Source organism: Dichomitus squalens (assembly GCF_000275845.1).
Source record: "Dichomitus squalens LYAD-421 SS1 unplaced genomic scaffold DICSQscaffold_10, whole genome shotgun sequence".
Classification (NCBI taxonomy): domain Eukaryota; kingdom Fungi; phylum Basidiomycota; class Agaricomycetes; order Polyporales; family Polyporaceae; genus Dichomitus; species Dichomitus squalens.
In genome coordinates, this window is record NW_006766892.1 from 270,361 (window position 1) to 291,404 (window position 21,044).

At 55.5% G+C, this 21,044-nt stretch overlaps 5 protein-coding genes across 5 annotated transcripts; 3 read left to right on the plus strand and 2 right to left on the minus strand.

Annotated features, from left to right (window-relative positions):
- The first annotated feature begins 115 nt into the window (after nt 1-115).
- Nucleotides 116-2,045, plus strand: DICSQDRAFT_180094 (uncharacterized protein). The gene is made up of 2 exons (XM_007364861.1): nt 116-918; nt 976-2,045. The coding sequence occupies exons 1-2, from the start codon at nt 125-127 to the stop codon at nt 1,646-1,648; spliced, it is 1,467 nt and encodes a 488-aa protein (XP_007364923.1). The 5' UTR covers nt 116-124; the 3' UTR covers nt 1,649-2,045.
- A 350-nt stretch (nt 2,046-2,395) lies between these two features.
- On the plus strand, nt 2,396-5,580 carry DICSQDRAFT_104514 (aflatoxin-detoxifizyme). Its single transcript, XM_007364862.1, has 13 exons — nt 2,396-2,677; nt 2,743-2,959; nt 3,040-3,338; nt 3,404-3,569; nt 3,634-3,692; nt 3,753-4,074; nt 4,129-4,185; nt 4,240-4,264; nt 4,319-4,511; nt 4,564-4,661; nt 4,718-4,883; nt 4,939-5,212; nt 5,336-5,580. Exons 1-13 carry the CDS (start codon nt 2,586-2,588, stop codon nt 5,450-5,452), a joined length of 2,085 nt encoding a protein of 694 aa, XP_007364924.1. The 5' UTR covers nt 2,396-2,585; the 3' UTR covers nt 5,453-5,580.
- Nucleotides 5,581-5,796: 216 nt separating this feature from the next.
- On the minus strand, nt 5,797-8,255 carry DICSQDRAFT_104518 (auxin efflux carrier). Its single transcript, XM_007364863.1, has 9 exons — nt 8,155-8,255; nt 7,792-8,093; nt 7,666-7,728; nt 6,862-7,602; nt 6,543-6,801; nt 6,426-6,480; nt 6,342-6,360; nt 6,261-6,285; nt 5,797-6,197 (listed from the first exon to the last, which is right to left on the minus strand). The coding sequence occupies exons 1-9, from the start codon at nt 8,205-8,207 to the stop codon at nt 6,164-6,166; spliced, it is 1,551 nt and encodes a 516-aa protein (XP_007364925.1). The 5' UTR covers nt 8,208-8,255; the 3' UTR covers nt 5,797-6,163.
- Nucleotides 8,256-10,780: 2,525 nt separating this feature from the next.
- Nucleotides 10,781-17,095, plus strand: DICSQDRAFT_104522 (uncharacterized protein; the record flags this gene model as incomplete). The annotated part of the gene is made up of 26 exons (XM_007364864.1): nt 10,781-10,941; nt 11,006-11,372; nt 11,428-11,691; nt 11,743-11,919; nt 11,970-12,074; nt 12,124-12,170; nt 12,224-12,338; nt 12,395-12,812; nt 12,875-12,938; nt 12,993-13,089; nt 13,151-13,181; nt 13,238-13,373; nt 13,427-13,472; nt 13,532-13,586; nt 13,642-14,435; nt 14,503-14,773; nt 14,841-15,009; nt 15,066-15,271; nt 15,325-15,564; nt 15,619-15,840; nt 15,893-15,959; nt 16,019-16,212; nt 16,265-16,675; nt 16,734-16,846; nt 16,906-16,929; nt 16,982-17,095. Exons 1-26 carry the CDS (start codon nt 10,817-10,819, stop codon nt 17,093-17,095), a joined length of 4,872 nt encoding a protein of 1,623 aa, XP_007364926.1. The 5' UTR covers nt 10,781-10,816.
- A 541-nt stretch (nt 17,096-17,636) lies between these two features.
- DICSQDRAFT_161099 (FAD/NAD(P)-binding domain-containing protein) lies at nt 17,637-19,930 on the minus strand (the record flags this gene model as incomplete). Its single annotated transcript, XM_007364865.1, has 10 exons — nt 17,637-17,843; nt 17,906-18,108; nt 18,168-18,361; nt 18,420-18,690; nt 18,756-18,828; nt 18,881-18,928; nt 18,989-19,099; nt 19,159-19,358; nt 19,417-19,675; nt 19,731-19,930. 10 exons carry the CDS (start codon nt 19,928-19,930, stop codon nt 17,663-17,665), a joined length of 1,740 nt encoding a protein of 579 aa, XP_007364927.1. The 3' UTR covers nt 17,637-17,662.
- Nucleotides 19,931-21,044: the final 1,114 nt, after the last annotated feature.

Consider the following 21,044-nt stretch of genomic DNA (forward strand, 5'->3'; position numbering starts at 1 on the left):
CAGGACAGCCCCTCATACGCCTCCCTTTCATACGACTTCTCTCCGCAACAGCTCACGCTCTATACTTAACGACACCGCACATACGCCTCTTGACGATATCTGACACCGACGTCTACGACAACCCATGCCACAAGTCTACCGACGCCATTCGGACCACAATACTCGCCCGTCTCTCGTCCCCCGCCGCCGGTCCACCATGGTCCCCGCAGGACCCCAAATGACTGATGCAGACGATTCTATCGTCCTCGCCGACCTCGTGCGCACTGGCGAGGCTTCTCGCCTCCGCAGGCGCGGGGCTATGCGTCTCGACCATAACGCCGGCGGTACCGGACGAGCACCCCTCGGCGACAACCCCGGCCCCAGCTCGTACGCTCCTCCCGTGCGGCCTATCATCATCGAACCCTCTCGGACTCCTAGCCCGGAACCGAACGCAGATGGTGTGGGCGCAGACGAGTACACTTACACCGCCGGAGTGGTATCGCGAGGCTGGGACGGCAACATACGGCCGCCACCTAGTCGGGGAGCGGAGGGCATGCAGGCGGTGGAGATCTTGAGTGAGAGCACGCAGGCTGGGCAGGCGTTCACACTTTACTGTGGTGGCGAGGATGCCAGGATAGAGGAGCACGAGCAAAACGAGCCAACACGCTGGGAGCCTTCACTTCTACCTGATCTCTCGTCTTCCTCTCGACAGTCCTCTTCGCGAGCGCAGGGCAAGTCTGTGCGCAAGACCAATGGGTGTGGCGCGATTGTGCATGTGCGCGCGTATCCCCAGCGTCCCCGCGGTGTTTGGTTGGCGAAGGAAGTCGCCGCCGAGACCGTCGTGGGATTGGACCCAGCGTATTGCGACCATGCTGCGATGGACAAGATGCTGAAGAGCGCCTGTGGATGTATACGAGAAGGCATTGGCTGTGCCGTATGGTGCGTTATTGCTTGCTTCCCCTTCGATCTCCCGCAACTCTAACCTTGGCTTCATAGCGGAAACACGCTCGGAACCCGGTACGTGCCCTGCCAAGCTGCGTCCGAGAGCATATTCTCCCCTACCCCAAGCAATCCGCCTTCGTCTTCCTCATCAAGACCCATTCGCCCGTTCGGCCCGAGTTACTGGAACCCCCGTCCCCCTGCGCGCCATTCCCGTTCCTCTATGGGGGCCTTGCGTGCTCCCTCACCTTCATATTACACTTTCTTCGCGGACCGCGTGACCGCTTCCCCAGCGTGCGACCTCCCATTCCCCACTGCAGTTGCCCCGGCGCCACCAGAGCAACGCCGTATTAACACTCGACCGGCGTCACCTATATTCGACTACGGATATAGGTGGACGGCGTCGCCGCAGCCCGTCCCTGCTCCGCTACCTCTGTTACCCGCAGGCGAGCGCGATCCGCCACCACTCTCGCCGGTTTTTGCACTGCCGCCATTACCTACTCTTAGCCGCAACTCGAGCCAGTTACGACCGTTGTCGATGTCGATGCCGTTGTCGATATCAGTCTCGACTCGTGAGCCTCGTTTGGGCCTGGAGTTGCAGCCCCCGTTTGCTGTGAGCACTCCTAGCGGGGAGCCGGGGTTGGATTTGGATGCCGACGGGGTGCCTCTGGGCGAGACGGAGGAGCCGAGCTCCCCTGACAAGGAGAGCATGTCTTGGCCAGGGCGTTGATAGTCTGTTTATCAGGCCCCAATCGCATGCCGCGCCTGTGTCACAGCTCTGATCCGCGCCGCTACCGCCCGTCTTGAGACGACGTTGTAGAACCAACAGTCGGTGAGCACTTCAGCATCCGTGATCTCCCCAATACCCATTACCACCTTCTGGCTACATTCTATGAGTGAGTTGTTTATTTCTGTCTATAACTCTATGTGGTATACACTTCGGGTCGCCAGCAACGTCAGTGGACATTTCTGTCGTGCGAAGCTTGTGCGATTCATTGACTGTTGCTGTCTTGGATATATTCTTTGCATCGCCTGTTTGTTTGAATGTCTATATCTAACCTTGCTTTCGCCTTCGTATTAGACTATGTATTCTCCACCATTGACTCCTCCCCCTCTTCCCCCTCTCCCTGTTCTTCATCACATGCCTGTGGCTCATGTTGTTTACCATATCTGCATTGTGTATACCTTATGCATGCTCGCATATCTCGCACCATCATCTGTACTCTATGTCCTCTGCAATAGGATTCGTATCAACACGTTGGATTAGAATGACGCTTTTTGAAGAAAGCCAGACTATGCTTCAGCGTCCTACCGTCGTGGACCAAGCCCGAGGTTCAGGAACCCGTGCGTGAAACACAGGTATCTTGATTTACCCCGGATCACGGGGCAAGTGACGTCGGTGCTTGCCGAGGGAAGTAGCCGAGGATGGGTACAGAGGCTGGCCGCGAGAGCGATCGCGATCGAGGATAGAGATGCGATTATCTGCTGTCCAGCTCGGAGAGTTGCGTGGTGTACGCGCAATCCAGAGCTCGAGATGGTGCAAGCCTCGCTCTCCTCCGGTCCTCACATTACTGCAAGCAGCACCATCACACCTACGTGCGACTCGTGCTGCTCTCCCGAAAGACGACTTCCTCCACTACGGACAGACTAGGAGCCTCTCGAGTACGATGACCAAGCTCGCTGCAGCGGAACGCTTCCTAGCGGACAAGGCCGCGCCTTATTGCAGTCTCAATGTCGCCAAGTCCTTTGAGCTCCTCAGGTGTGCTCCGTACTATGCATGATGCGTCAGTACGCTCAATGCTCACGAACCCATGTTCTATGCAGCCCGAAGGAAAAGAAATACGCGCACTACATCGGCCAAGCCTCTTGGGCGGGCGCACGGATCATTCAGGGCCAATGGACCCCACAAGCGGAGAAGCTCTACGACTTGCTCATCTTGACGTTCAGCGAGAACGGGAAGCTCGTGGACTTGGAGGCGTTGCAACAAAAGAGCGGTGTCTCAGCCGATGAATTCGATGACCTGCTTCAGTACACTGGTCAGGTGCGCCACTTGTTCATCTCCTCGTATGGCGGAGTCAAGGGAGGAGTATGGGTGGGAAGCTGAGTGGTGGTGCTCGTTAGGTCCTAAGCAACCTTGTGAACTACAAGTCATTTGGCTTCACCAAGATCGTCCCGCGGATCCCAGAAGACAAGTTCGCCGCCGTAGTAGAGAAGTCCGCCAACGCGGCCAACGCGGTGCCCCTGTGGAACGAACTCAAGGGTCCCATCTATCAGCTCGACCCCGAGCCGAGCAACTCCATCGGCAAGCGTTCGCTTGGACACATCTCGAACTACTACCTCGGGGAGCCGCCGACTGACGAGGAAGTTGCTGCTATCCAGGCCGCGGCCGAGAAGCTCAGCCTCTCCGTTTTGAACACTCGGTGAGTTGTCAGATCGATCCAACATTTGGACCTGGAAGGGGGAGACTGAGCGTGGTCGTGTGCAGTGTACGGAAGGATAGCCCTGATACGTTCGCGCTCCTCATCGCGTCCGCGGAGACTAAGCCCAAGGAGGTTCATGAGTTCAAGATTGGCGAGAGGCACGCGAAGCTGAGCATCGAGTATGGCGACTTCTCCGATGCCCTAAAGAAGGCCGCGGACGCGCTGGAAGAGGTAAGCTTTCCTCACAAGAGCATATCTCCACAAAAACGCAGACTGAAGGCGCCGACTATATCAGGCGAAGAAGTACGCTGCTAACGACCACCAAGTCGGCTTCCTTGAGAAGTACATCGAGTCGTAGGTCGCCCGTCTCGCTTCTGAAGTGGACCATTCTTATAATGTGGCGAACCCATACAGATTCAGGACCGGTTCTATTGAGGCCCACATCAAGGGTTCCGAACACTGGGTACGGGATGTCGGTCCCGTCGTCGAGAGCTACATCGGCTTCATCGAGACTTACGTCGACCCCTATGGTGGCCGTGCTGAGTGGGAAGGCTTCACTGCGATCGTCGACAAGACCCTGAGCGCGAAGTACGAGAAGCTCGTGAACGATGCCCCCGAGCTGATCAAGGTCTTGCCGTGGGGCAAGGACTTCGAGGTCGATGTCTTCCGCAAGCCGGACTTCACGGCACTGGAGGTGTTGACGTTTGCTACGGGAGGTATCCCTGCGGGTATCAATGTGAGTGCCTGGATCAAGCTGTTGTGGACTGTAGGCTGACCTGCTTGTTTCTAGATCCCAAACTACTATGAGATTCGGGAGGCACATGGGTTCAAGAACGTGTCATTGGCCGTGAGTCAATGTGCTTTAGTAGGTTTGTTTGGTCGACCTTGAATTGTCTGGTAGAACATCCTGGCAGCCAAGGCACCCAGTCAGTTCTAGATCATTCCTGCCCCGTATCTTCCGATGCTCACCAGGAATGCAGATGAGGAGCTGACCTTCATCCACCCCGACGACGTCGAGCTCTTCAATAAATGGGACTCGCGTGCTTTCGAGCTTCTCGTCGCGAACCACGAGCTCCTCGGCCATGGAACCGGTAAGCTCTTCAATGAGACCGCGGATGGCACGAAGAACTTCGACCCTGAGAAGGTCATCAACCCTCTCACTGGCAAGCCCATGTATGTCGTTGAGCGAGCATTCGACGAGCTAGTTGTTGATATCTACAAATAGCACCTCCTGGTACAAGCCTGGGCAGAGCTGGGGCACCGTGCTGGGAGAGGTAGCCTCGTCCATGGAGGAATGCCGCGCTGACACTGTAGGCCTATACCGTAAGTGACATCTGTCGTCCAGTGGCGTTCATATCGACGATGACCTGGATCGGCAGTGAGCAGCAACAGGGACATCCTCAACATCTTCAAATACACAGACCAGCAAGACATCGACGACATCCAGTACATCACCTTCCTCCTTACCGCCCGCGCCGGCGTCCGTGCCCTCGAGTTCTACGACCCCGTCAACAAGAAGCACGGCCAGGCGCACATGCAGGCCCGGTGCGTCCCCGCGCTCCCATAGATGCACGCTGATGATGTTGATATGGCAGGCCAGCCTGGGCATCACCCAGCACCTGATCAAGTCGGGCATTGCACGCCTAGAGGAGGTCCGCGCTGCGGACGGGACGCTCGAGAACGCGTACGTGCGCGTCGACCGCGAGATGGTACTGAAGGAGGGCAGGGATGCCGTGGGCAGGCTCCTTGTCAACATCCAGGTCAGGAAGAGCACCGCGGACGGTCCTGGGGCGCGCGAGTACTACACGGAGCTCACGACACCCCTGCCGGGCTGGGAGGGCGAGCTCCGGGACCTTGTGCTGAAAAAGAAGCTGGTACGTCGTTCTCTCTGTCTCATCTCCCTTAGCCGCCCCTGTTCGGAGCAGCGCTACCTTTGGTGCACGGAGGCGATTTGTGTCCGGTGCTGACGTGTTGCTCCTCGCGGTCGGTGCCTGTAGCCGCGCAAAATTTTCGTGCAGCCGAACACGTTCGTCCAAGGGGACGAGGTCGTGCTCAAGGAGTACCCGCTTAACCCCGCCGGTGCCATCGAAAGCTTCATCGAGCGCAAGCTCTGAGTGCGATCGGCACTCAGTCTCTTGGTGTTCCCAGTCTCTAGGGGGAGGGAACGTGCTCGGGTTCTTGGCAGTAGCTGCACGTTGTCGCACCAAGATAAAACTATATAATAAGGTTGCTATGGAAGCTCTTGGGTTTTGTGGCGTTTTGCATATCATGTGCTCCACAGCAGCGCGTGGGCGCAGGTTTACCACTGAGAGGTCTCTTAGCCACTCGCACACCCACGCCAAGGTAAAGGCTTCACCTCTTTCCAGTAGCGATGTTGACCGTATACTAAGAACACGAGGGTGAAGACGAGCTCGAGGGGAAGCAAACAAACGTGTGTGTGAAAGAAGTCTATGTCTATGTGATTGGTCTATGTGATTGCTGCGGGCGGGCGAGAGCATGCGGTGCGTCTAATTGATACAGGAATGACGTGCAGTCAGAACAATGAGCATGAAGGCGCGAGAATGCCAACGTGGAGGTAAGCGTGAGGAAGGTCATGGGCATGGATGCCCCCAGTGCCGATCGTGTCTAAGTGCAAGGAGATCTAAAGCCAAAGTAGTGGACCATCGTGCCAGCCGAGGAGAGTACGACTCTCGAGGCTTAGTAGGAGGGAAAGCATGAGAAGACCGGAGGAAGGGTCGTCCCAGGAAGCCGGAATAGATGACATGCAGTAGATGCCGTAGAAGATGTCCGTGAGCGTCATGCATGGATAGGCCGCAGTCAGTTGGCTACAGCAGGAGAAGCGCGACAGCTGTAAGAGCCCTAGAGAGATCCCGCCACTGTCAGCTCCATATTGACACCAAAACGGAAGCGAGAGAGACGTACGAAGAAGCGATGAACATGAAGATGTCTGGAAACACGGATTAGCTTTGTATTACGTCGCGTTCACTGACAGTGGATGCTTACATTGGACGAGTAAGCATGCCTGTTATAAAGCCGTAAGCGGTTGGCAGGGATGCACAGTAAACATAATGAGCGATCTATGCTTACCGAGAGATTATCGACATTCCCGTCCGGCGCGTAGAGCGAAGCGACGATCAGCTGGCTGTCGTCCCGAGCATGTCAGTCCCATTCCATGAGCCACACATAGGATTGGATAGAGCGCACTTGACAGCGGTCGGCGTCCCGCTCAAGAACATCATGACGAACCGCAAGGCCTTCTCGTCCTTCTGGACCAAGCCGGCCCCGGTCATCGCCTGAACGAGGAAGATGCCGATCACGGGGAGCATGATCATCTTCGCGAAGGTGGAGAGGAACATGGCCATGATGGGCAGGCGCGAGAGCGGGCGGGGCAGCTTGATGCGTGCGAAGCTTGCGCCGAGGAGGACGAGCGCGAGGGGCACGGTGATCCCGCCCATGAAGTTGGCTAAGTAGCGGGTTGATCAGCTCCGTGTTGCCCGAGAAAATAGACAGGGGGAAGACGCACCGGTGTCGATCATGAACGCCAGCGGGGGACGGCCGTCAGGGCCCTTGAAGCTCGGCCCGCCAGTGGCAGAGACGTCGACGAACAGCGCCTTGAGCGGCTGGACGAGCGCGATGGGCAGCGACACGGCGAGTGTGCATGTGACGGGGGTAACGATCGCACCGAGGGGCCTGAACACACGCACGATCTTCTGGGGAAGCGTCGGGGTGTGCAGGGTCTCGCTGCGCTGCGCTATGCTCTGCGTCTCGAGGTCGCGTGCAGACTGGGCGGGGGAGGGCGGGGGAGCAGAAGGGATCGCGGAGGGCGCCGCGGCCGCGGACAGGGATGGTCGGCGATGTGGCATCGGAACTGAAGCGGTGGAGATTCGAGACGTCCTGCGCGCGAGCTGGACGTCGGGGTCGGACTCTGCGGTGTCGTCGATGCCTTCAGACCGGCGCAGCTCAGAGACCGGGATGGCACCGTCGGTCCCTGCGTTCTTCTCCTTTTCGGAGAAAGATTCCTCGATATCCTTGGTCTTGTCGGCCTCGATCGCCGCTGCGGCGAAGGAGTTCGGGGGCTCCTGGCGGAGGATGTAGCGCGTAATTAGCGAGCCAATGGGCTTCTCTTTCCAGGATACGCGGACCTCCGCTGCTTCGCCTTGCGGGACGCCGGGTCGGAAGTCCCATGATAGGGAATGGGCCGCACCGCCCATCCAGAACACGAGGTGGTAGGACACGATGAATATAGACACGTAAGAAACGCCCACTAAAGTTTAGCGAAGCGTCAGCGACCAGGAGCGAAAAATTTGCGGGATCGCGAGGTACTCACGAGCGGGATCGGTGGCTGGGTTGAAGGGAGCCTGTTGCGTGATGGAGAGGACGACCGCAGTCGCTGGATGAGTAGCAGGGACGTCATTTAAAGGTAAGTCTTGGCTGACTAGGGATATATACTTACGAAGGTTTCCCCAGTTGCTCATACCAGTCATAACAATTACACCTTGCCAGAAGTTGCGGGGAACGTAGCATACTTCACGAATGATCAAGCCGCTTAGGAAACCGATAGCCTGATACGTGAACGCGATCAAAAACAAAGGCCCCAAAGCTGATATGTTCGAGGGCGTGAAGGCAGGAACGACGTTCGCGAAGATGAGCGCAGGGAGGGCCATGTTCATGGTGATATGAGAGGTACCACGAGAGGCGGCCGGAGGGAACATGCCCATCTTTGCGGCGGCATAGCCGGCGATGATCGTAAAGAATCTGCGACACACAGTTGAGTACCCTTTGATGTGAACAAAAGTGAGAAGTTAGAGATAAATACGTCTTGAGAAGTGGCATAATGCCTGAGTAAACTAGGAAAGCGGCGGACGGCATGACGACAGCAGACTCGGTATCTTGACGAGTCGAGCTGGGAGAGAGGGCACAGTACGTGTGTGGCGAACCAACACCCTGGGGAGAGACCCGGCGGTCTTTATACCGCTCGCGAGCGGCGCGTGCTGGGAGGCCGAGCGAAGTGGAGGCGGTAGAAGAGACGTGTGTGAGGAGACGAACATAGCGGCTCTTCTTTTGATATATCGGCAGACCAGGCTAGCGTTTATGCCGTTTCGACCGATATCGTCCACCTATTTTCGGACGAAGTCTTCCCGGCCCGGGCTTCCGTCTCGAGCGCTGAGTGACCGGATGTCCGCGAACGAACGCTTCCCAACCTTCGCTGCTACATTCTCGGCTCGGATCGCTCGTTCGTGCTCCTCTGCCGTCGTCTACGCTTGTTCTCGACAGCGAGACTCTTGGTATTAGCAATGCCCGCTCTTGGCTTTCGCTGGGCTCCGCTTCTCAACGATGCGCAGCACAGACATATGAGAAGCCTTCGCATGAGCTACAGTGCGCCGGTACGCACCCCACCCGCTTCCCTATCGTGCTTGGCTTGGGTGCTTGGAGACCGTCGAGACATGCGTCTGCGGATTCTATCTCGTACAACGCCGCCGATGGCGCCACCGAATTGTCGCACGAAGATCCTGTGAAGCGCCACGAAGGAACGCGACGGCGACTGCGCGCATTCTGCCTTCTGAATCTCTTGGCTCGGGCTCTGTTTCTGGGAAACGCCGGAGGGCGCGTGTGCGTTTGTGTACGCGGACACTAGTCTAAACAGCCCGCGCTGTGTGACGCGGGCGATCTTCGTGGTTGCACTTTGTGACTGCGGCGGCCCCCCGCGTGCAGCCCCGGAGGATGTTGTCGCAGTTCTTTTGGATGCATGGGAAATGCAGATGGTAGGCGGTGCACTCTCCGCGAAGCCGTGGGACATGGCAGCAATTGAGGGCGTGCTTGGAAGCCGCAATATCAGCTCCAAGCCCGGGAAGAAGTGCGTACGCGATGCGTCCGGTTGCATCTGCATCGACGTAAGCTGTCCTTGAGTTCGCTTATCGCCACCTCGTCGACGTGTGTTGGGAGCTCCGAGGAGCTTTCGCGGTGTCTTGGCTCTTCGCTGTCGGATGTCACCAGCCGGAGTGTTTCGAAGCCGTAAGTAGGGGCAGGCAAGGAAGAAAGGAAGGGTACCGAAAGACCTCCGCCTCGATTTCTATGGAGTGGCGTACTGAGATCCTGCCTCCCTTCCTTACCCGCCCAGGATAGTGCTTATGCTTGACTATAGCGGGTCTCGAGATATGTCAACATCGTGGGTTACATACTAAACACTATAGGATACACGACTCAGTGTCTCATAAACCTCTGCTCACGACAGGTGATACAGACAGACACCTCCGCGGAGCACTCCATGGTATCGCCGGCGAAACATATGCGGCGGTGCACCTAGCAAATTTCTGCACTCGAGCTCCTGACAATCGCAAGAGGCACATTCATACCACTTGTCACAGCCTGGTGCGACGATGTGTTGTCTTTGTCACCAAGAGAGCACTGCTTTACCTCAAGAACACGACATATCTTCGGACTCTGCCCCACACTGATGTCCTGGAGGCTGCTGCTATGCCGGCCAGGTCTACGAGTCCCATTTCGCAAGCCTGAGAGACCAGCTCGATCATGCAGGCACCCGGAAGGCCTGGAAGGTTGTTTCGTCCAGAGTTACTCACACGCCAACCCCACTCGAAACTATCCTTCTGAGCAAAGTCGTGGCCAGCTCAGGATGTTTGGGACGTGGGTGCGCGCCGTAATACCTTGAGCCTCTGACGAGATTGTTTATTAGGTACTCAGCTCAATGCCGGAGCTCTGGTATCAGGTGATCGTGGTGCTTCCTTATCAACAGCTGACGCGATATCCCGTCAAACATTCATTATTGCAGTCCATTGATAGTGGCGGCGTTGAAGCTCGAGTCATTTGCGTCTGTCAGTGTACATGTAGTGTGAGGAATCAGTGGGTTTGTAGAGATGAGCAGGTTGCACATTACAGCAATGGAGCGTTGCTCATGAATGGCGTTGATACTGCGGGGATCAGGTGGAACTATGACTCGAGCTGGAAAACTGTACATACGCGGCATTCCCATCTTCCGGGTATGTTCCTGATGGCGAAAGGTCAACGCTTGCACGAGGAACATGCTGTGGAGAGACTACGCTTTGTGCCTTGGCGGCAGAACACTGATGACAAAACAACCGCAGAAACAACCTTCAGGCGAAATTCGAATTACACTTCGCAGACGATAATCGCAAGGTTCTGAGAATGCTCAGACTCTGTGCCGTAGTCGCTCGAAAGTCATGGGGACGTGGCCGAGAGCGATGGATACGTTTACAACATGGTCGCGCGTTGACTGAAGGGTTGTGACCGAACGCGTCACAGGAAGCTGATGAAATCGAGATCTCGGTGCTGACCTGAGTGCGATCGACACTAAAAACGGCAGTTGCGAGTCGTAGACGCGGTCAGACGGGCGATGGTTGGCACAGGCGGGGCCGGGGGGCAGGTTGGGAGTCAGCAACGTACATATCTTTGTCTGCACCTCGGAACGCGTCCACCACCGTCTCTGTTTCTTGTTCTCCGCCATGGCCGCCACCTGGCTCGCGCCGACGTGGCTGCAGTCGTCTCAGACAGTGTTGGACAGGCTTACCTTGCTGGCTCATCCTTCTGGGACATACAATGCGTACCGGACTGCCGACAGCGACGAACAGTACGTGCAATCTCCCAGCAGCGCATACAACAAGATATATTGACACGCAATGATACCCACCAAGAACGAGGATATGGAAGAATACACTCGCGTATCCCGCGGGAGTCGCGGTGGTATCCGCATTTGTCCTCGCTCTCCAACTCACCGCTCGTGCGACTCCCGTCAGAAGGATACTTGCAAGACTCTCCAAGTCTGATGTAGAGGGCGACGGCGCTGACGACATCGAGGCTACGGGGAGCGACGGTCAACCTCTCTCACACGTTGCACAGCTGGGCGGTCCTGTTATCTATGGGTTCAAGGTCGTCCGCTTCCTCTCCACTCTCGCACTCTTGGGCCTGTCTATCGCAACGCTCATCTTGAACGACCGTAACGACGACTCGGAGTACTCCTTTGATCCGCGTTGGGTTGCGTTTGGGTTCATTGGGACATACGTACGCCTGCCTCCGCAACTATCCCGATCCGTTTTGACCGACGCGCATCTCACAGGCTTACTTGTCTTTGCTGGGATTCGCGTCTCTGGTTACGAATCTGCATCTGAGCAGGCTCGTAACGAGACATTTGGTGACCGTTCTCCTTGTGACCTGGATCGTTTACGTGTATCGTGATCTCTGGCCGCTCGCGACTTTCACTCTCCAGCCTGCTGATGCCTCAGAGGGATCCCTCCTATGGGCGAAGGTCGGCGTTTTGACCTTCGCTGCCGTCATCATTCCTCTGGTGGTGCCACGCCAGTACATCCCTGTCGATCCCAAGGTGCGCGGCCAGCTCGCTCACCCGTGGGTCCGTCATAACGTTTCAGCTCAGGAGCCCTCCGAGAATGTGAACCCCGAGCAAACGGCATCTATCCTGTCCATGTCTGTCTTCAGCTGGCTCGACAACATCATTTGGAAGGCATATAAAGTTCCCCACCTCCCATACGAGGAGCTTCCACCAATTGCAGATTACGATCGTGCCAAACACCTCGTTGCCAGGGCGTTCCCGGTAGGTATTCTACGATTCTTGGTCTTTCCGGTTGGTCTCAGACACAACAGATTCTCGACCCCTTCCAAGCCGGCAAGAGACGTCATGTCTTCTGGAGTCTCATGACTGTCTTCCGATGGGAGTACACGGTGCTGTCCGTGCTCATACTTCTCCGAGTAAGAAATGGGCGACTGGTGGATAGGACTATTGCTCAGTTTTGGATAGGTTGTTGCTACATTCACAAGTCCCATCGGGATCTATCAGCTGCTCCAGTGCGTGTTTAACTTGGTATCGCGTGTCGGAATGGCTGCTCATCAAAGATCAGGTATCTTGAGACCAACGGGGAGGGAGCCGTGGTGCGTCCATGGGTCTGGATCTCGTGGCTGTTCTTCGGACCGATCCTTGGGTCCGCTGCCTTCCAATACTACATATTCAACACCGTAAGTGTCGGTTGCCATACTTCATTTGTGCGAGTACTGATGGGCCTTTCACTTAGACACGCATGCTCGTCCGCTGCGAAGCCATCATCACGCAGCTCATCTTCGATCACTCGCTCCGCATCCGCATGAAGGCGGAAACGGTTGACACTCCCGCCCCAAGCCGTGCGACGACCGCCGCGCAGACCCCAGATAACGCATCCATTGCCGAGCCCGATCCGACGGAGGCTGATGCAGGCGGCACGAGCTCGAGCGGAAGCGAGGACGAGACGATCGTGCGTGCCAGCACGCTCAGCGCCACGAGCACGACAGCGACAGCGGTTGCGAAGAAGAAGGAACCCGCAAAGAAGACGGAGGAGCCTGCGCCCGAGCCCAAGAAGGAGTCGACGCCAACTGGAAACCTGATTGGCAGGATCAACAACTTGGTATCAACGGACTTGAACAACGTCATCGATGGTCGTGACTTCTTGTTCGTCTGTGCGTGTTTTCTTGAGTCTGCCCTGAGTGCATAGGTTCTCACACTGGCTTCCTTTGGGCAGTGCTCTATGCGCCTGTGCAGGCTGGATTGTCGGTCTTCTTCCTGTACTCGATCCTTGGATGGAGGTAGGTCCCAAAACTCGAGTGTGCAATCTGTCTGGTCCTCAGGGCCGCTTGTAGTGCGTTTGTGGGGATGATCGCCATGATCCTCCTTTTCCCTATTCCTGGATACATCGCTTCCAAGATCCAAGGTGTTCAGCAGGAAAAAATGAAGAAGGTACGCAATGTCTCAATGTGTCGTTCTCCATCGTATGGAAGATTCATTTGCCGTATCCCAGACCGATGCGCGTGTGCAAAACGTGACCGAGAGTATGTTCTTTTGCCAAATTTGTGTTATCCGAGGGAATGCTCAAGAGAGTGTCAAGCCATGAGCGTCATCCGCATGATCAAGCTGTTTGGTTGGGAGCCTCGCGTGACCGATAGACTGGCGGACAAGCGAGAGGGCGAGCTTTTATTCATCCGGAAGTATAAGATACTCGAGCTGATCAACGGCAACGTCAAGTCCGTTTCCAATGTTCTTGCTTTACGCGCTTAATCACTAACAAACTGTGTAGCTTCGTGATTCCAATCGTCACGATGGTTGCCACCTTTGCCACATACGTACGTTATCAGCGTCCTCAGTCTTTGGGGTGTCGATGATCCTAACGAGGATCCTATAGACTCTCGCTGCTGGCCAAGTGCTGACCGCCTCGCGCGTGTTCTCGGCTATGGCTGGTGAGATTAGAGCCTCATTCACGATGTGCCTTGCGTTCTGACCGATAGGCTCCAGTCTTTGACATCCTCCGTGATCAGCTCCACCAGCTCTTTGGTTATCTGCCACCAATCATCCAGGCCAAGGTGTCCCTCGACCGTATCACTGACTTCCTGAACAAGACTGAGCTCCTCGATGAATTTGACGAGAAGGACGCCGCGGCCGCCGAGGCTGTCGTCCCGCCCCGCACTGTCGAGAGCGACGTGATCGGCATTCGCGGTGCGTCCTTCACCTGGTCGAAGGACAACGACGGTTCCAAGACACCCGGCACCCCCGGCCCGAACCGCCGTAACTTCACCCTTCGTATCGAGGATGAGGTAACGTTCAGGCGCGGACGAATCAACCTAATCCTAGGCCCTACAGGGTCGGGTAAGACTTCGCTGCTGATGGCGCTTCTTGGAGAGTTGCACTACATTCCGAACGGCCCTGACTCGTACGTCAGCCTCCCACGCGCGGGCGGTATCGCGTACGCGGCGCAGGAGTCGTGGGTACAAAATGAGACAATCAAGGACAACATTCTCTTCGGCGCGCCGTACGACGAGGAGCGGTACAACAAGGTTCTCGAGCAGTGTGCGCTCAAGCGCGACCTCTCGCTCTTCGACGCGGGCGACTTGACTGAGGTCGGCGAGAAGGGGCTCACGTTGAGTGGAGGGCAAAAGGCACGGATTACACTCGCGCGAGCTGTGTACTCGAAAGCGGAGATTTTGCTGCTGGACGACGTGCTTGCGGCCCTGGACGTGCACACTGCGCGGTGGATTGTAGACAAGTGCTTCAAGGGCGACTTGCTCCGCGGACGCACCGTCATCCTCGTGGTATGTGATGTGGTGTTTTTTCTCCCTACATAGTTGTTGCTGGGATGCTAAAGGGGGCGGTCCGCAGACGCACAATGTGGCGATCACGAGCCCCATTGCGGATTTTGTCGTCTCTCTCAGTTCCGACGGGCGCGTTGCTAGTGAAGGCACGCTCTCCAAGGCCCTTGCCAAGGACCAGACGTTATCCCGCGAGTTCGGAGATCAGCGCGAGGAGCTCAAGAAGAGCGAAGGCGAGGTCGATGCCGTCGAGCCTGACGACGAAGCAGCCCCCAAGAAGGGTGATGGCAAGCTTATCGTCGCCGAGGAAATCTCTGAGGGGCATGTTAGTTGGCAGGCTCGTGAGTCCCGTTATCTACTTTGAGTGAGAGAGAGGGATGGGGCGACTCATAATCATTCCTCCCGCAGTACGTCTATACCTGTCAAGTATGACTGGCGGCTACACACTCCTCTTCTGGCTCGGGGTGCTGGTCCTGTTGGGCTTGTGCGAGTTTTTCAATGTCGTTGAGACCTGGTGGCTTGGATATTGGGCTCAGCAATACGAGGACACCAATCCGAGCGACGTTAATGTGGCATAGTGAGTGGCTTTCCCTTCGCGTCCAGCCGAATATCAGTGCTCATAGAGAATCATAGCTACCTCACGGTTTACAACGTTATGCTCATTACCGGTATCACCTTGTATTGCTCCAGCTTCGTCATCTATCTGTTCGGTGTCCTCCGGGCATCTCGTTCGATTCATGCGACGTTGATTCGCTCCGTGCTCAGCGCGACGTTGAGATGGCTCGACAAAACACCCACGTCCAGAATCATCGCCCGTTGCACTCAGGATATACAGTGCAGTACGTACGCGCATGGAATATGACTAGAGCGGCTGTAGCTGACTACATTACAGTTGATGGCCAACTCGCGAATACCCTCAACTGGCTCATCGAGCTGACCGTAGCAATGCTCGGGAAGTTCCTTGCTGTTGTCACGTTCTCCCCTATCTTCATCATCCCGGGTGTCGTCATTTCCGCCATTGGTTCTTGGTGTGGTCAAATCTATATCAAGGCCCAGCTGTCCGTAAAGCGCGAGATGTCCAACGCCAAGGCACCCGTCCTTGGCCACTTTGGTGCTGCTATCGCCGGCTTGAGTGAGTTGCTTCCCTACACATGCTATACTTTCGTGCACTGAACGGATCTCATAGCATCCATTCGTGCCTATGGGGCTCAGGAGTACTTTAGGCAGGAGTCGTACCGCAGGATCGATAAGTATGTCCGTGCGGCGCGTACGTTCTACAATCTCAATCGCTGGGTCTCCATCCGCATCGAGGCTCTTGGGTCTCTGTTCGCTTCCTGCCTCGCCGCATATCTCGTGTATGGAGCGAAAACTAGGGCGGCGAACATTGGTTTCTCCTTGAATATGGCCGGTATGTGTCCCCTGAATCTAGGTGATTGCGGATTGATTGACTGCCAATCAAGTCGGTTTCAGCAGCATGATTTTGTGGTGGATTCGTGTCCTGAACGAGTTTGAAGTGAACGGAAACAGGTGCGCTATGGACCGCTTCGTCACATTGAGTCGTATTGCAGATCTCAAGGGGTCGTTAGCCTGGAACGAATTCAGCAATACGTCACGATCGAGCAGGAAGAAAAACCTACTAGCGATGGGATTCCTCCCGCATACTGGCCTGCTAGCGGGAGTCTCCGTGTAGAGAAGCTTTCCGCCCGCTACTCGGTAGACGGTCCTCGTGTTCTCCACGAGATCTCTTTCGAGGTCAAGTCTGGCGAGCGTGTCGGAATTGGTGGGTTATGTAACCCACTGCACGCTGCGTTCCTGCGCTCAAAAGTCTCTAGTTGGTCGGACGGGCAGTGGCAAGAGCTCGTTGACTCTCGCGCTTCTCCGTTTGATTATAACTGAGGGCAAGGTTTACTATGATGGTATCGCCACAGACTCTGTCAACCTCGATGCTCTCCGCTCGCACATCACCATCATCCCTCAAGTCCCGGAACTTCTCAGCGGCACACTCCGCGAGAACCTCGATCCATTCTCGCAGTATGATGATGCTGTCCTGAATGATGCCCTGCGTGCCGCGGGTCTGTTCTCCTTGCAGAGCGATACGGAAGAAGGACGCATCACGCTTGATTCGCAGATCTCTAGTGGTGGAAGCAACCTTTCCGTTGGCCAGCGTCAAATACTCGCACTCGCTCGTGCGATCGTGCGTCAGAGCAAGCTGCTCATCCTCGATGAAGCGACATCTGCTATTGGTACGTTCCTCCAAATTGCCGGCAGATTCGTGAGAGGTCCTGAGCACTTTGGTTGCAGATTATGAGACCGATGAAGTGATTCAAAAGTCACTTCGCGAGGAGTTGGGTAATGATGTTACCCTTCTTACGATCGCGCATCGATTGCAGACAATCATGGACGCGGACAAAATCGTGCGTATCCCGTCCATCTTGCTGATCTCCTATTTGGCTCACTTGCATTTTCCTCCCAGCTCGTGCTTGATGCCGGTCGCATTGTAAGTTTAAGGGCAGTTTAATGTCGTATGTCGTCACTGACGCATCGTTTAGGCCGAGTTTGGCGCTCCAGCTGAGCTTCTCAAGAACGAGAAGGGCATGCTTCGTGCCTTGGTCGATGAAAGCGGTGACAAAGAGAAGCTCTATGCGATGGCCGGCTCGAGGTGAGATTAGTATCTCCAGACTTCCAGGATAGCGATCGGTGATGTGGATATGTGGTATCTAAGTCTGTATTTGCGACATCCAGCTAGAGCACTAGAGTCGAGGGTCCTATGCGACACCTACACCTAACACACCGTATATACTTTTCAGTACTATTAAGTGGACAATGGTTCCTTTGCAATCTTACTGGAATCAAGCATAGTGCAAGTGAAAATGTCATGACAGTTCGACATAATCCTATTGTTCCTGTCAGTGACAGCCTCTGCGCACAGAGTAGCTTTGATTGTGGTTTGTGATATCTTCATGACTCGTTTCGCATTGCGTTCCTCCTGATCTCGTCGAGGTCGATCACCTTGAACGACCAGGGTCGGCCAGGATCCCCCGCTCTGCATCATTCCAAGTTCCGAACAGCGAAGTTTGTTAGTCAAGGGATGCCAAGGGGGAAGTGTGCTTGACCAACAATGTCCGCTTGCAGGGGGGCCTCGTGACGCACCTTCACAGTTCTGTAAGTCTAGTTTGGTGCGCATGCGGAGGGCTCGACGAGGAAAGCAATCACAATCGTCGGAGCATACATCAAGGAGATCCCGCATATTTAGAAGTCCCTTTGAGAGCACGTCGCGCATCCCGCTCTTCCTTCAAGCCGGCGATCTCCTTGACACTCACGACTCGGAATGGCCACGTAAGCCAGGTTCCTCCGCTGCGCATCACCTTGAGTCCCATGTCCTCCAACAGATCGTCTGCGACTTGGGGCCAGCTGCGGAGAGATGGTGTTCACGGTCAGAGCGACAAGCCGTATGAGAGAGATGTTCGACTCACCCCCAGAAGCCGATATTGCTGGTGTGGCTGCTATTCGCTGTAGGTGCGACCTGCGGGTACCGGTGCCTCAGCCATGCAGCCTGTCGCTCTGTCTCTTCTAGAGCGACTTCTGACGTCGCAGGGAGACGCATGTCGTCCTCGAGGAAGTAGGAAGATATCCAGTGCGAGCCGACTTCGAGCATGTATCCAAAGTGTGTCGAGAACTGTCAAGACGAATACAATATGAGGAGCTTTCAGGGTGCTGCATGAAGCGAGGACGTACGATTGCTCCATTCACTGCGAAGTCGCGGCGCTCGATATTCTTTGCGGGGACTATACCCCTATAGATGGACGACGACCAGCGTTCAGCGACTGGGTTCAGGGGAGGAGGGTCCCTTAGGGTCAGATAGTCCCAGCGATAGGGCTGGCTTTGGTAAGCTAAGTGCGGCTTGAGGCCCAATTCCTCTTGGGCCTCTTCTGCAAGGAGTAATTGAGCAAACACATCAGATGAGGCGCATATACGAAATGGGAGTACCATCGAACATGGCAGACCACGATGAGTGATAGCCGGTTGCAAGCACAATGGCGCTGGCACGGATGGACACTCCGTTATCAAGTAAGACCGACTCCCCGTCCGTACCGAAACTCGTAGCGTAGGCTGGGGATACGACGGAAATCTTTCCGGAGAGAGTGAGCGCATGAAACCCGTTCGGACGCGGGACGCCTTCGTCATTCACGCGATCGTGCCAGAATGGAGAGACGGTGTTGCGCAAGGGGGAGCCTAGTGGGATGCCAGCAGCCTTGAACTGTTGAGATGGTGTGCAGAACGTTTGAACTCAATGGCCGACGTTGCAAGAATTGTGGAGCTTACGGAGGCGCTGACGAGTCCGGTCCAGAAAAGGTCAAAGAGCTTTTTGCCCAGCCATGTAGTATGGACGAATCGTCTTTAATGGTGGTCAGTATCGTGCAAGAAGATATGATACGCGAAGAGCTCACTCCAACCACGTCCGCAAGTAGATATGAGGTGAAAATAGGGAGAGCAATCTAGGAGCATGATACTCAGCATGACACGTTTCGCGAGAGGACTGATCTAGCGCCGCTTCCCTGCTCTTTCGCACCCAATTTGGGAGAGGCTCACTAGCAGCGAGGAACGCGTCGAAGTTCGGGCACACGATCGTCACCTTGCGACCTTCATTAGCAAGGTAAGCGGCTATGCTAAAAAAGTGCAATGATCAGATGTCAATAGAGGGAAGCGCAAATATTCGATCACTCGCTCTTGTGCAGATTTCCCGCCTCCAACGACAAGTACCGTAGGGGAATCAGGCTCGGCGCTAGATACGGCGGGAGGGACAGATGCCAGCAGATCGCTCAACTTGGACCCGAAGTCGGCGCTATGGAAGACGATCCCCTTGAAGCCGGATGCAGCTGCAGACTCTGGGCTCATGTTGGGAGGGAATCTTGGCGCGCTTTGTCCCTATGCATAATACCAACAGTTTGCGAGGTTGCACTCGAGTCTGGAGTAGAGCACCTACCCCTGTGCATAGCACCACACGTCGATAATGGCGAACCTCGGTGAGACCAGTCTTGCGATGGTGCACTCGGACCCGCCACCCTGTTCCGGAAGGAGGTCGCTCGATGCGCACGACTTCAACCCCGTACTGAATCTTGTCCTTGAGGAACTTGGACCCGAAGGTCTCTAGATACGCGCCTACCTCGTCTCCCGACGTACGCCCGCAGTCTGACGCGGGAGGAGGCATGCTCAACGCCGAAACGCAGTATTCGCCATGTACGCTGGATATGGACAACACATGAGCGTTCTAATGGGCAAAGCGAGTGTAATACATACCTGTTGAGATACAAACCAGGGTAGGTCTTCCCTTGCGCCCAATTCCCTCCAACGTGGGCATCACGCGTTAGCACCTGCACGTCCTCGAATCCATCGCGAATGAGTGTGTATGCGGTGATGAGACCTGCCAGCCCAGCACCGACTACAGCGATCGCTCCGTTCCGGGGATGGTTGTCACGTCCATCTCTGCGTTGCTGCATGTAAATGGCATAAAGACGAGCGCTTGAACAGATGAGGTGGCGTGAAGATGAAGGTTGAGCTCTTGGGACCTTGGTTTCGAAACTGAAAGTTGCTACCACGGTCGTGACGCACGGAGTGCAACACCAACACTCGGCGCCCCGGATTTATATGACGCTCTCAGTTCGCACGCTCCTTGACTTGCATACAGTCTCCCAAAGCTAGAATGAATGCGTGCAAAGCATTGCACGCTACATAGCAGCGCTACATACTAATAGCCCAAACCGGAGATCCGATCGCGAACGGCCACCGCGAGGCCGGGGACCGACCAATGACCCTGTCGGCGGAGAAGAGCGAGCCGAAGGAGGTTCTGCGCATCCACTCATGTTGCACCGTCCGCCATGAATTCGAGGAGTAGTATAACCAAGCTGTACCGTCAAACAGCGAACTGTGGAATTCACGATACCGTTAGGGAGAGGGTCTTTGCGGTTGCATCGACACGCGGAGGCATCCCTAGAGTCCGCGTTCCCGACCGCCCAAAACATAACTGATGAGAGAGCAGCACGGACTAGGGGACTGATCTGATGTCGACTGCTTTCATGTTGCGAAAAGAGCAATACTAGTGTGACCCCAGAAGCTACGGATTAAGCGCCTGACCCCAGAAGCTACTGACACGCCTCCAGTTCTCGCATTTCCCTGTCAAAAAGTGTGCACGGGTTACACGCGAGAAGATGTACTTCAAAAATATCATTGTAAAAAACAAAGAAGGAAATCGGAAGGGATTTGCTCCCGATACAAGTCAATCTCAGTAGGGTTTCAAGGGTTTACTGACCTTGGTGAGCTGCCACAAAAAGATCTGCAGCGCCGATCTTTCTGTAACTTCGCAAAGTGTTCTGAACATTCTCAATAAACTTTCTTGTTCAGTCTCCGAAGGGTTCCGGGTTGCAGTATTCGAAAGATAGGAAGAGGTCTCTCGAGCGTGACATTCAGCCACTGACCGAGATAAAGCTGACTTTCAATCTGAGCGCTTCGACAATGTTGCCCCGGCCAACTTCGCTATCAAACGACTGATAACAGCGGTGTTTGAATCGGCAGTCTTCGGCATTGTGACCATCCATGACAATCTATGGGCGCTTT

What these genes read in the sequence shown, in the direction of transcription:
- DICSQDRAFT_180094 (XM_007364861.1), top strand. Translation starts at nt 125, where the DNA reads ATGCCACAAGTCTACCGACGCCATTCGGACCACAATACTCGCCCGTCT. An exon ending in GGCATTGGCTGTGCCGTATG is followed by an intron (nt 919 to 975) that starts GTGCGTTATTGC and finishes TTGGCTTCATAG; the next exon opens with CGGAAACACGCTCGGAACCC.
- DICSQDRAFT_104514 (XM_007364862.1), top strand. Translation starts at nt 2,586, where the DNA reads ATGACCAAGCTCGCTGCAGCGGAACGCTTCCTAGCGGACAAGGCCGCG. An exon ending in AAGTCCTTTGAGCTCCTCAG is followed by an intron (nt 2,678 to 2,742) that starts GTGTGCTCCGTA and finishes TGTTCTATGCAG; the next exon opens with CCCGAAGGAAAAGAAATACG. An exon ending in TTGTGCTGAAAAAGAAGCTG is followed by an intron (nt 5,213 to 5,335) that starts GTACGTCGTTCT and finishes CGGTGCCTGTAG; the next exon opens with CCGCGCAAAATTTTCGTGCA.
- DICSQDRAFT_104518 (XM_007364863.1), bottom strand. Translation starts at nt 8,207, where the DNA reads ATGCCGTCCGCCGCTTTCCTAGTTTACTCAGGCATTATGCCACTTCTC. An exon ending in ATTATGCCACTTCTCAAGAC is followed by an intron (nt 8,094 to 8,154) that starts GTATTTATCTCT and finishes TGTGTGTCGCAG; the next exon opens with ATTCTTTACGATCATCGCCG. An exon ending in TTCATGTTCATCGCTTCTTC is followed by an intron (nt 6,198 to 6,260) that starts GTACGTCTCTCT and finishes GGATCTCTCTAG; the next exon opens with GGCTCTTACAGCTGTCGCGC.